This window comes from Candoia aspera, chromosome 2, assembly GCF_035149785.1.
Source record: "Candoia aspera isolate rCanAsp1 chromosome 2, rCanAsp1.hap2, whole genome shotgun sequence".
In the NCBI taxonomy this organism is placed as follows: Eukaryota; Metazoa; Chordata; class Lepidosauria; order Squamata; family Boidae; genus Candoia; species Candoia aspera.
Genome location: NC_086154.1, coordinates 241,355,837 through 241,369,205, shown reverse-complemented (window position 1 = coordinate 241,369,205; position 13,369 = coordinate 241,355,837). Strand labels below are relative to the sequence as shown.

Genomic DNA, 13,369 nt, shown 5'->3' with positions numbered 1-13,369 from the left:
TCCCACAATTAATTTAGGATGGAGAAAACTTAGCTCCTTCATAAATTATAGACCAAAATTGAATCAGAAATGCATTTCACATTTCCTAACCAACTTCCCTCCAGAAGCCTGGAATTACAGCCTCTGTTATTTTTGACTCAGCCTTCCTAGTAGCTGAGTCTGATGAGAACTGGAAATTTACAATGAAAAGGCACCAGGTTGAAAAAAAAGCTAGAGATTTCTCAATTAATTCCAAGAAATGGCTTTCTAGGTACTCAAGTTCTAATGGTATTATAATAAGTTAAGGTTTTGAAAGGAAACAAAACTTGAGGACAACATTGGTTATCCTACTGAAGTGATCCAGCATAGTTACTAACTGAAACTGGAAGACTGAAGACTATTCCATAAGCTGTGACATCTCACCAGGTCCCAATTATACTGAGACTTAAATGGACTCATCACAATTAGGGCCTTATTACTACTTTCTGCAGCTTAATCAAAGTTCTCTCAAGATATGTATACAGAACTGCAATTCCAACAATTACAAGATACAAGCTATCAGTCAGATACCTTCACCTTTGTAACCCACAGAGCAGTGGGTACAGGTAATTGTTTCCTATGTGCATTTAAAATGAAAACAAACATTAAAATAACACTTCTCTTTCTTCTTCACAGTTCCCCACATTCTTTTCACATCAAGCCACATTTCACAATTAGACACTAAAGCCAAGCCTAGGAAGCAGATGCCAGTGGCATTAGACTGTTTGTCTCCATGTGCTGGCACTATATAAAAATACTAGATGAAATGAGGAATTACATCAGGAAATGCATCAATCACACTAATTCACTCTCTGCTCCACTTGAAGGATCCCTTGGTGACGGAAGAATAAAGCTACTCAGTAAAGTCCTAGGCTTCAATGACCGACTCCTGAAGGCAGATTTCCAGACTGAGAAATCAAGAACACATACTGAGATGCCATCACATGCAACAAGTTTCCAGCCTGAGTACACACTAGCTCTACAGCTTCCATGCCCAGTCCAAGGAAGATGGACAAAACATGCTTTCTCCTTCTCTTTGTGCTAGGACACACAAGGAAATTTCTCTTCCCTCAATCCAGATATTGTAGACAAGCAGCATGGTTCTAAGGGATATCAGAAAAGATATAGCTTAAAGTTAGCAACATTCCATGATTTAATATGTGCTGCATTTCAACAGTAAAAGAATCCAAAACACTTTTCTTTTCTAGTTCAATAAAGTCCGTTGTTTATTCCCCAAGAGATGACAGTTTGTTCTATGTAACATTTCTTAGATGGCTTTTTCCACATAGACAAAAAGAAATTACCATTATAAAAAGCGCTTAATAATTCCCAAATAACTTCCATTTCTACTTGAAGTTGCATCAGAAAATCACTCAGCTTCTTCCATTTGCTTTGGGGCTTCGTGTTCCAAAATGCAGCCTCCATTTTTTTTTAAAAGGTTGTTTGTTGCTGTTGTTTTTTTAAAGGCCAGTTTTTCTCTGGAACAAGCTAAGACTGAAGAACGGCAGTCTACGGATCTACTGCTGCATGACTTTTATAATAAGAGTTCAAGATAACTTTTTGGTACTTCCTGCACCTCTTGCAAAGGAAAAAGTCTAATTTAGGACTGATCTTCAAATTAAAAACTGTGCCATCAGATTTACCATTCCTAGAAGAATTATCAAAAGATGGCTGAGTAGTGCAAACCATGTCAGCTGATTTTCCCGATGCAAGGAGATGATATAGATGATGGATGGGTACACAAATACAAAGGCCAGGCCACAAGTTGCTCCAGAATATCTGGAAGAAAACAACAAAAGATTGTATCTTACTTTTTTCACAGTACAATCTCTACATGTTTATTCAGTGACAAATCCCATACACAACAACCAAACCAGCCAACAACATTTTATCCAGAAAGTGCAGTCCTGGGTAGTGCAGTTCAATGTGCTGAGCAAGCCCAGGAAATTGGGTTAACTCAGTGACCATGATTAAGCTGACCATGGATAAGCATGTTGTATGAAGATGGCCATAATCTGGTTGGCTGGTTGACTGATTTATATTTACTATTAAAAAATTATGTACTAGCCATCAAGACAAATCTTTCCCAATGTTAAGGAAACTATGGCTTAGTGCGTGGGCAGACCAAAGCAATTATTTCAATGTACTTCATTACAACCTTAAAAATTTTACTGCGTGATAAGACACCAGAATCACCCCACAACAAAAGAAGGCTACAGCTGACATTGCTATAAATACAATATTATAGCTATTTCTGTTCCTTTTGAAACAGTTCCTCTTTTGTCCACCCCTCACATTCTTACATTTGATTATTTAATAAAGGTAATTAATCATAAATTGACAATAGAGCTATGCAAATTTTGTTTTGACTCAGTAGAGTTTCTGCATGTACTAGTAAAGATTATATTCAGGGTCAAGAAGATTGTGCTACTGTAAGACAAAATGGGAGCACCATTCTTGTGTTTTGCAAAAAAAGCAGGTTGTGACATGGCCAAGGGAAGGAAACTGTGGAACATATACTAAAATGCTGCTGAACATATGCAAGTTTTAGGCACACAGAGGACATCTATGCAACAATTATCTCATTTAATTGGAGAAAATATTTTTTTCACCCTTTAATTCAATAACAAGTAAATGCTGCCCACTAGGGCCCTCCACTGCAATGGTTCTCTCCAACATCATAGTGTGCTGCATTAATCAATAGCATTTACAGAGTGTTCAAACGACTTTACAATCATTCTTATAACACTTCTTGGGTGGGTAGGCAATCACAAAAGTTGAATATCAGAGGCTGTGAGACTGCAGCTTGCTTCTGATGTGAAGGGCCAGAGAAAATCTCTTCTTCCTTTTTTTAAAATGGTCCTTCATATTCTATAAAGAACACCAGATGGGTTCACATCAGAGTACTCCTTTTGAAGAGAGAAAAGGAACTAGTCACAAACATTCCTTTGTGCATCTGGATGACTGCACAAAATTGCTTAACCAAGGCTTATTTAAATTCATTTGTTCTTTGTTTCTGTGGCTGAAGAAATAACGAACGGGTGGGAGCGTGCAGTTGGATGTCCAAGAGGTACTTAAAAACAAACAGGATTCAAGATTTTTCACATGGAGAAACTTCAGGTGAAATTGAAATAGGAAAGGATGAGGGAGCTTCAAGAATAAAAGGGGATGCAGAAGGTATTTATGATAAAGGTTCCATAGATCTGCTTTAAAAAAACAACTAACAAGCGCTTAGGTTAAGATAAAAATGTTAAAAATTCATGCGCAGATCTAAAATGCAGTTTTAAAACTGTGGAATTTTTGCAATAGTGTTTGCTCAAAGACAAGGAAAAAGAAAATCATGGCAAAGGAAAGCTGATCTGAGGGGAAGATCATGCAGCCATTTTTATTATTCCTTTACCAGTAGCAACTTGATTGGTAGCTGGGGCTTCATTTGTTTTATGTAATGGTGGTCCTTTTCTTTCGCCTCCAGAAAAAAAAATGGAGGAATGATGAGGTGAGAAATACCTCTGAACACAATACGAAGCTGTATGCTGTGTGTGCAAAGTACAAAAGGAGTCAGATAGCGAAAGGCAAGCTGTGGCACTCCAAATGCTGCTGAACTACATCTTCCAGCTTTCCTAGAAACATGGCGACTGATAGAGCTGCTAATTTAGCAATCTGGAGTTGAAAGGTTCCCTATCTTGGAGTAGCGGGGGCTTGAAAGAAACTGCCTGCTCACTCTTGATACTTCATGGAGGAGATTTGGGCAATGTTTCATTTTTCTTTTGAGAGCCCATGATTCTGTCATAACTGCCAATGATGCATGGAGTGAGAGGTAAGTGACATGTATGGGGGACACCAGGATTTTCTTTCTTTCCCCTTTATTTTTGGTGAAGTTTATTTTTTTCCCTTTTGATTGTTTAATTATGGGAGCCACACTGGAGCTATGACCTCAGATTCTCCCCCTACACGCTGTAGCCATCCAGATGTCTAGTCTGATCTATACAGGTAGCAGAATTGGAGAGGACAGATGAACTGTCCCATCTGTGGCTTCATTTGGGTAACTCAGATTGTTCAATGCTTCTGAATGTAAAAAAATCCGAATCTGAATATTTCTCTATGCAAAAAACCCCCAAAAACCTAGTGATTAAGAAAAGGCTAGAATGTGCATTGTATTGATTGTTCCATGCAGGAAAACATTTTGAAAAGTGGAATTCTCAGGCTGACTTCACAATTCTACTACTTTATTCTGCTGCATGCATATCCCAGATATGAGAATCAGCCACTATTTTATTTAAATGTTACATGATGGTTGGTATCTTCCTGCATCAATTTCAGCATAAAAATAAATTCATAATACATGGATACCTTATGATTCCCCCTATATTTGGATAGAATCTGGCCACCACAACTCCAGTTCCTACTATGACGATGTTCAAAACCAGCACATGGAAAAAACTGTAAGAAAAGAAAAAAACCAAGCCATGTTAACTCTATGTTCCTCCTGTGAGAACAACCCCCTTTATTAGTTTCATAAGCTAGTGAAAATCTTTCCATTGCTATGACTCATCTACTAAAGCCAATTAATTTTAGATGAAATGAGCTTGATATCTTGTGACTCTTCCAACAGCCAAATCCTAAGCTGGTATCTTGAATGTTTGGATACTTCGCTAATTGTTAAACAGAGTGTTAATTATTCTGAAAACAATGTAGCTAACTGAAATTCAGTTTTCCAGGGTTTTGTTTTCTTTTGTTTTTGTCATGCAGAAGTTCATAAAAGTATATCCATCTCTCTCTCTCTGTCTCTCTCTCACACACACACACACACAGCCACCCAAATGGAAGAGAAATATACACTAGAACACAATCCCCACATGAAAAGCAGCATGTGGGATGATCTGAGCTGCTCAACCAAACTAATGAATACAAGAAGAATCTTCAGGGGAGAAATCATGACATTATAAATACACACAAAAGCAAATCTTAAAGCATTTTGATAGATTAAAACACATGTTTGGGTTTACAGGACTCACACCTAAGAACAATTTTCATCAAACTAACGCTTTGGAGATAGTGTAAACAGGAAGGGTTTTGTACTCCTCTAAATTTTCCAAATAGAAAAATATACTTTGAAGAATTTTCACATTCTGAACAAGGCCTATCTCTTAATGCAAACATACCATTACATCTTGTTTAAACACCGATTCAGAAACTTCTGGTAAACTTAGAAGGGGATACACTTAGAAATGGGATGTCTTGATATTTAAACAAAGAAAGATACCAGACACAAAAACCAACTTGAACATTATGACTTATAGGCTGGGTTCATACACTGGGCCAAATATTTTTAAATATATTTATCCATATTGCTATTATACAAAAAACAAGGCAAAAAGAGGAAAAACTAAAACAAAATACAAAACAAGCTATATTAAAAATTAAAAGGAAAAAAAGGCACCACCCCCACCCACCCCCGTGAAAGGCAACATACACACACACCAGACACGTATTACAATAAATATATAAAGGTACTTGGCCTTTAAACCAAACCTTGACCATATAGAATCATAGTAGTGATTCCCCCCATTACATCAATAAAGCCCATTCAAAAGCTCAGAGTGACCATATTTCTGCAATCCAGGATTTTTTAAATCTGGGGTGGTGATTTCTTTCCAACAGTGCAAAATTATCTTGTTAGCTTGGTGAGCCCCATGTTCCTCATAAATCAGAACAGTCGATGTTTCTGGTATGTAATTTAACATCTCATTAACCGCTTTACACTGCATTTTCTTAACAGTAATATAACTGGACCAAAACAGGACAAGCATAGGGCAAGCCCAAATCATGTGTGAGAGTCCCTCAAATAGATTACATGAGCAGCATAAAAAGGTTGACATGTAACCCTTCTTAAACATCCACTGAAATATCTAATAAATATGAAAAATGATCTTTTGCTAAATTAGTCACATCTTGAAGTTGTAAGAAATATAGATGTAAATGTGGTTTGACCTTGGCTTTGCAAGTTGAACAAACCTAAAATAAATGTGTTTATTCACTATAATGTAATTATTAAACATTTATTTATTTATTTATCAGATTTATCACCGCCCATCTCCCCCACAAGGAGGGACTCTGGGCAGTTCACAATAAAACACGGTTTAGTTTCATGTATGAACTCATTCTATAAAAATAAAAACAACATTCTTTCCTTTTTCACATTGACTCTACTGGATGCAAATAAAAATCTCCTATGCTAATGTGTCCCTGAGCTTATGACACACAGGTAGTCCTCCATTAACGAAGGTAACTAGGACCAGGATTTCCATCACTAAGCGATGTGGTCATAAAGCACGATGTCACATGACTTCATTGCTGAGCAATGGCAATCTCAGCAGTCCTCACTGCTGTTGTTAAGTGAGGACCTCCTCACAACTTCTTGCAAGCTTCCTACAACCAAAGTCAGTGGGGAAGCCGGCAGGAAGGTGCAAGTCCAGGCAGTTCACAAGCAGGCCGGCAGGCAGGTAAGTGGCTGCTGTGGGACGGGCAAGTGTGTGCAAGGGTCTGGTGCAGCGTGGCATGAGTGCAGCGAGGCTAGAGGTGGCCGCTGCCGGGTGGGGGAAACTTACCTGAGCAACTTGCAACCTTCTCTGCTGGCTTCCTCATTGACTTTGCTTGTGGGAAACTGGCAAGGAAGGTTGCAAATGGCGATCACATGACCATGGGGAACAGCAACCACTGTAAGTGCAAGCCAGTTGCCAAATGCTCAGATCGCAATCACGTGAGCATGAGGGTGCTGGGATGGCCAAAACTTTGAGGACCAGTTGTAAGTAGCACTTGTTCAGCACCGTCATAACTTTGAACCGTCAGTGAACAAGTGGTCATTAACCAAGGACTACCTGTATATACCATGGCTTCTAAATAACGTTTAGATTCCGATGGTAATTTGCTCAAGCAATTCACTGCCCTCCCAAATAAAGAACAAGGGTGATAATATTTAATAAGAGAATTTAGTGCACTATGTTCTTTAGTGCAGCACAGAGATTTCCTCTGAAATTGTGTTTACTATCACACAGAGGACATTTTTAAACAATACAATTTTTAAAAATTTGCATATCATTATTTAGAATATTTAGAAAATGGATCCTCACAAGTCAAGGCACAAAAATAGACTTTCTATCCCCTAGAGAAATCACAATAAAAGACTACCAATTTTTATAATTATTTTTAATAGCCTTTCCCACCCTAATATATTGGATTTCAATCATCAGCTGTAGTTGAAGACAACTGGAGACCATTTGAATGATGATCACCAAGCAGTGTTGCTGCATGTCTGATTCTGTAATGGACTGTGAGAATAACCTTGGGAGCAGGAGGAAGAGCCGCAGCCTAGACAATGGTCTGATAAGTATGTATGTATGTATGTAAGTATGTAAGTATGTAGCAAGCAGTTGTTTCTTTCCATTCAAGTGATGCAAAGCAAATATTCTTGCTATCTGCCCAGAAATTTCTTCCAAGTTCTATGTAACCGTCCCCCCCCCCCCACAAAAAAGGGAGTCTGCACAGCAGGGCTTGGTAGAATGCTCACCTCCAGTTTTTAAGTATTTCACCCCCTCCTTACATCAAAAAATCCAGTTCAGTCTTTCTTTGAACACCAGGAAGCAACAAAATTGAAAAATATAAAATGATGAAATTACATTTCAACACAATCAGCTCGCCTCCTTGGTTAATTGGAAAACCAATTAATAACAAGGGAATAAGGCGCGGCGGGGTGAGCTCCCGTTGCTCGTCCCAGCTCCTGCACACCAAGCAGTTCGAAAACATGCAAATGTGAGTAGATTAATTGGTACCGCTTCGGCGGGAAGGTAACGGCGTTCCGTGAGTCATGCTGGCCACATGACCCGGAAGTGTCCTATGGACAACGCCGGCTCCAAGGCTTTGAAACGGAGATGAGCACCGCCCCCTAGAGTCGGACACGACTGGACTTTACGTCAAGGGAAACCTTTACTTAAGGAAATAATATGTTGGCTTTTCTCTAGTCATTTTGCATTGGAAGACTTTATAATGTTATCATAAACATTTTCCAGTCTATTTTTTGACTAGCCACCCCACTGTAATAAACAGAGCACCGACCTTGAATCAGAATATTCAGACCTGAACCCACATGGAGCTTTCAAACTGACCTAAACAAATCAAGTGATCTACAGTTTAAACGCCATCGCATATATTATAGATCAATTTCTTAACAGTATAGGCATACTATACTATTTTGTTCCTGTCATATTTAGTTCAAAATGGTAAACGATCTTAGATCTCCTGCCAGAGCAAAGCCATCATCACAATCTCAAGAGGAACACCTGGAGGGTGGCCCTCAAGTTATTTTGACCATCCTCAGTGCTATCTCAGACCCATTCCATTATGTGCAGTCAGAGCCACTGAAACAGGAACACAGCTGGAGTCCCTGCACACATCCCTATCTTGGTGGTTCAAGGTCTTCCCCTGAAAGAAGCTACCAGATAGCCCAGATGAGCAGAACTATGCTTGTAGCTATCCTGGCATTAGAAATCTATTTTGACTGTCCCAACCTTCCCCATCAATCATGTTGGTCACATACCTCTGGCTACAGATAACAGGGTATAGGTTTGGGAAGGAGGGCTCCTAGGGAACATGACCTGTTGTGGATTCTCAGTTCAGTCACTGATAACCCAAGGTCTCAAAGGCCCTTACAAGAGATTAAGCAATGTATTCTGGATCCAGACATACAGATGGATATGGAGCAGAATTCCTCACCACTCTAAGAATGGCTTTTATCTACTCCTAAGTACTTATACAATATCCTCTCTATCCCTTACAGATAGGCTGACCATATTTCCTTGAGACAAAAACAGGACATTGGAATGGCAAAACAGGATGGGGTTAAAAATGGGAGATTGGGATGGCAAAATGGGGCCGGGCTGGCCGATGGGCTGGATTGGTAGGCAGGAACTTCTCCGGTTTTCTCGGGCTGGGAATCTTCAGATTCCTTCGTTTGTGAGAGGCAAGGCTGGGCTGGAGAGTCTAGTGACTGGCTGTCCCCAACAAGCCATTCCTCCTCTGGCTGTGCTTTTACGTTCTTTTCTTCCCACCGTTTCAAGGCAGGAGCCAATCGGCTTGCCCGCCGATCACCGCCTATCAGCTGATCCTGTTTTTTTTTTCTTTTTATGCTTCCGGCCGGGTTGAGCTCTGTGGCTTTTTTCCTGCCATTTCTGCTGAGCTCCTCCTCCTTCCACTCAAAGTCAGACTGCATTCTGACAGGTTCGAGGGAACTTTCAAATTTTTAAGTAACGTTTTTAAGAAAACGGGACAAAATGGACATTTATATTAAAACGATGGGACGGTCTGGAAATGTTAAAAAAAGGGACTGTCCCGTTCAAAACGGGAGGTATGGTCAGCCTACTTACAGAGGAACTTTTACTTTGGCCAGGCTTAAGGCCTTGCTCTCGAGGATTTTTGAAGGGAAAATATAGCAAAGTTCTCCTCCGGGACTGAATCACTGAATGACCCTGTGTCACTGAATCAACATCACTGTCTGCTGAGCTGTCCATTGTAATATACGTGGCACTCTGAATTAATATTTCCCCTCTCTGTAATTCATCCCACCCATAGCATGGAACAGAATACCATTTTTTTATTACCTGGTATATCCTCAGAAATCTCAAAAAGAGGTAACAAGATATTTATTAATTAATTAAATTTATATGCCACCCAACGACTTGATCAATCTTAATTGCTGTAAAAAAAAAACCTCTGGATGTAACAGGGGTGTCTGCACAGTGTGGTCAAAAAAGTTAAGATGGCAGCTACACCAGTGCGATCAAGGCTTTCCCTGTTTTTTAATGTGTGTCACATGTGCAAAGCTTCAATTGCCTTTTCACAGCTGCCATCTTTTTTGAGCAAACCCTCTGGGGTACAATTAAGATTGGATAATTTGTTCCATGTCAGAAGGCAATTGGCTATGTCTTTCACTTAATATTTCAGTTTTTTACATGTTTATTGTTTAATGCTTGTGGTCTATGACTATAAGTAAACTTTGATACAACCTGAACACAGCCAGTCCTACCACAAGACAAAGCAGTACAATTACCTCAAGTAACAGATTTTGGGTATCACATACATTTGTAAAAAAAATGTTGCATTTATTTATTTATTGTGTGTGTGTGTGCATATGGATGCCCTGAATATCATTAAACAGTTCAGAAAACATTTTCCCTCCCTTCAAGTCAGTGTTGACAAGACCCTGCAGTTTTCTTGGCAAGATTTCAGAAGTGGTTTGCCATTGCCTTCTTCCTAGAGCTAAGAGCATGTGACAGGCTTAAAGCCAGCTAGTTGGGTCCATACTGAAGGCAGGACTGGAATGATTGTCTCTTGGTTTCTAGCCTGGTGCTTTTAACACTACATCCAACTGGCTGATAAAACTTAGCATCTCTAAAATTGGCGCTGAAGAGCACACAAAGTATGGGTGCCAGAACATGACTATAAATACACTTCCTTAGCCTCCACATCAGGAAGCAGATTCCTATAGCTGGCATTAGATGTAACTGAAACTTCTGGATAACTGACAGACCTCCACTTAGCATAACAACCCAGGATCAATGTGTTTCTAAACACACTAAGTTTCCAGGAAACTGTTACTGAGCAGCAAATAAATTGTTTTAATTACCCTTTGAACTGAATTGATATGAGTACTGAAGTTATTACCAAAGAGAGAGAATGAGTCTGCATTTTTATCTCAACTCTGAGAGATAAAATCTGGATTATAAGTCCTTTTTCTAGAATACAGTGGCAGCCACTGTAAAAATAACAAGTAACTATATCTGTACATTGAGGGTCTTAACAAGAAAATGTTCAGACAGTCACTCATGCTCTGGTCACCTTGCGGCTTGACTAGTGCAATGCTCTCTATGTGGCGCTGCCCTTGAAGGCCACCTGGAAGCTTCAACTGGTCCAGAATGTAGTGATGCAAGCCGTGATGGGCATGCCTCGGTGTGCCTATGTAATACCTCTGCTCCATGAGCTGCACTGGTTGCCCATTTGCTTCTGGGTGTGATTCAAGGTGCTGGTTTTTACCAATAATACCCTACAGGGCATAGGGCTTTGTTACTTGAGGGACTGCTTACCTTCCGTATCTGTCCGGATGATTCATTCTGATAGGGTTGGTGCACTCTGGGTTCCTTTGATTAAACAATGCCACTTATTGGGACCCTTGAAACTCACCTTCTCTGTCACAGTGATTGCCCTCTGGAATGATGACCCCCCCACCCCCGCACTCTGCTGGTATTTCAAACAGCTTTGAAGACCTGACTCTCCAGCCACACCTTTGGCGAGGGTGAGTGAAGCCCCCTTCTGGGTAATGTGGCTTTGCTCTGAGTGTTGTCTGGTTTGTGCCATATTCTGTTCTTTGTTTTTATCATTATATTATTTTATTGTTCTGTTTGTTTTTAACTGTGAACAGCCTAGAGTTGCTGGGCATCTGGCAATGTAAAATATCTACCTCTCTATCTCTCTATCTCTGTTCAATCATGTCCAATTCTCGGAGACTGCCTGAACAAGTCTCTGCAGTTTTCTTGGCAACATTTTTCAGAAGTGGTTTGCCATTGCCTCCTTCCTAGGGCTGAGAGAGAGTGACTGGCCTATGTGCCTAAGGCAGGACCAGAACTCACAGTCTCCCAGTTTCTAGCCTGGTGCCTTAGCCACTACACCAAACTGGCTCTCCCTCACTATGTTTAGAGTCTTTAATTTCTCCTTCATTAGTAGATAGTAGTTACTGCCCTATGCACCACATGTTTATAGATACTAAAACTTTTTAAATAATCACTAAATCACAATGAATAGAGAACTGTAACAAGCCATGTGATTCTTTTAGTGGTACTTGATTGTAACCTGGGGTCTGGTGGCATAAAACACAGCTTTCTTGCTGAAACTAATCAGATCTGAATTGGGTCAAAGCCTGGATAGGAGGCTGTTCCATTACAGAAGAAAGAAGGGTTATGATTATTTACTTCCGGTTACAAATACTCTGCTATTTCCTCTAAATGTCTTGAGCAATGTCGTAAAATCAAGAATATTATCTGAGAACCATTTTTCTAAAGGTCACTATCAACCAAAGCACTCAGGATTCTCACAGCTGTTTATGTAACCTTCCTTCCCTCTCAAAAACTCTTTGAATAAAGGCACATAAAATGCTCACCTAGGAGTCTTATGATAAGGATGACCTCTGAATTAGTAAGCAAGAAGTCTCCTTCTGTAAGTTAAAAAAAAGCACTCATGGTTAATGGTGGTTTTGCCTTATTTATTAGCTGTTCTTCCTACAGTATGCACTTTGTAAACATGTCAGAGGCTTGGGTGGAGTATGAAAACAAGCCAAGGAACCATAAATAAATAATGCATCTCACTTGCACAATACACTGAGCTACAGTTACAATCAATATACTGTATCACCTGAAATCATGATTCCAAATTTTGTTTGATTGCCCTAAAATTTTACACAGAATATTCACTGATCCTGTTCACCCATCATTCTAAACCACAAAAATCAAAATAACAGCTCCCCACCCCTTTAAGCTTGGAAGGATGCATGAGTGGGAAGCCATCACTAACCACAATAAAAAGTTTGTCCTAACAGTGGGGAATGACCAATGACAAAACGTTCCTGCGACATGGGTGGAAACAAGGAACAGCACTAAGGCATGACAAAAGGAGTGGTCTACCTTGGATAAACATTTCCAAAGACATGTCCTAAAAACTGAACTCGTGCCAAGTAGCCAAGCAGCGGGTACACAGTCATCATCTGGAACAGCAGGAATATTCTTGCAAGAAATGACATGATGTCATTACTGGGGAAATTATCTAAAAAATTCTAACAAAAAGAAAAGTTAGTGATGCAAGAGAAACGGGGTTGTCATTTCCTTCTGCCTCTATAGGCTATGTATAAGAAGGATTCTAAAGCAATGAACATAAATACGTTTCTGTATACAGAATGTATACACATCAACATATATAACCGTAATCAGAATACATAGAATTTGGAAAATCCTATAATTGCTTCATTGACATATTTGTTTTTAAATCATGGAAACACTTATGCTGAAATTGTTCCTGAAGCAAAAATGAAATATGCCTTAATTATTTACAGTAGTTTGAGTCCAGAATTTTAAAAACTGCAGTCTTACTGTAAGTAAAGTTTTGTACCTAAGTAGGGCAAATTGTTATGTATTTTACATTCTCATTTTTTAAAGACCCACAAATCACTAATGGCAAGATCAATACACATATTTGTATGGTCAAGAATGCAGTCTGAGACAAATATATGTGTTTGTGTGTATGTGCACATGCA

At 39.5% G+C, this 13,369-nt stretch overlaps 1 protein-coding gene across 2 annotated transcripts in view; it reads right to left on the bottom strand.

The window, feature by feature from the left end:
* Positions 1–1,213: 1,213 nt before the first annotated feature.
* SLC38A9 (solute carrier family 38 member 9) overlaps positions 1,214–13,369 on the bottom strand; it is a 55,229-nt gene continuing 43,073 nt past the window's right edge. The window contains exons 13-15 of one of the 2 annotated variants that reach the window (XM_063295661.1): positions 12,744–12,892; positions 4,369–4,458; positions 1,214–1,797 (exon numbers count right to left, since the gene is read on the bottom strand). In XM_063295661.1, the coding sequence (XP_063151731.1) occupies positions 1,632–1,797; positions 4,369–4,458; positions 12,744–12,892 (405 nt within the window). In that variant the 3' untranslated portion in view covers positions 1,214–1,631. The remainder of the gene's footprint in view (positions 1,798–4,368; positions 4,459–12,743; positions 12,893–13,369) is intronic. The other variant, XM_063295662.1, reaches the window with a different exon arrangement.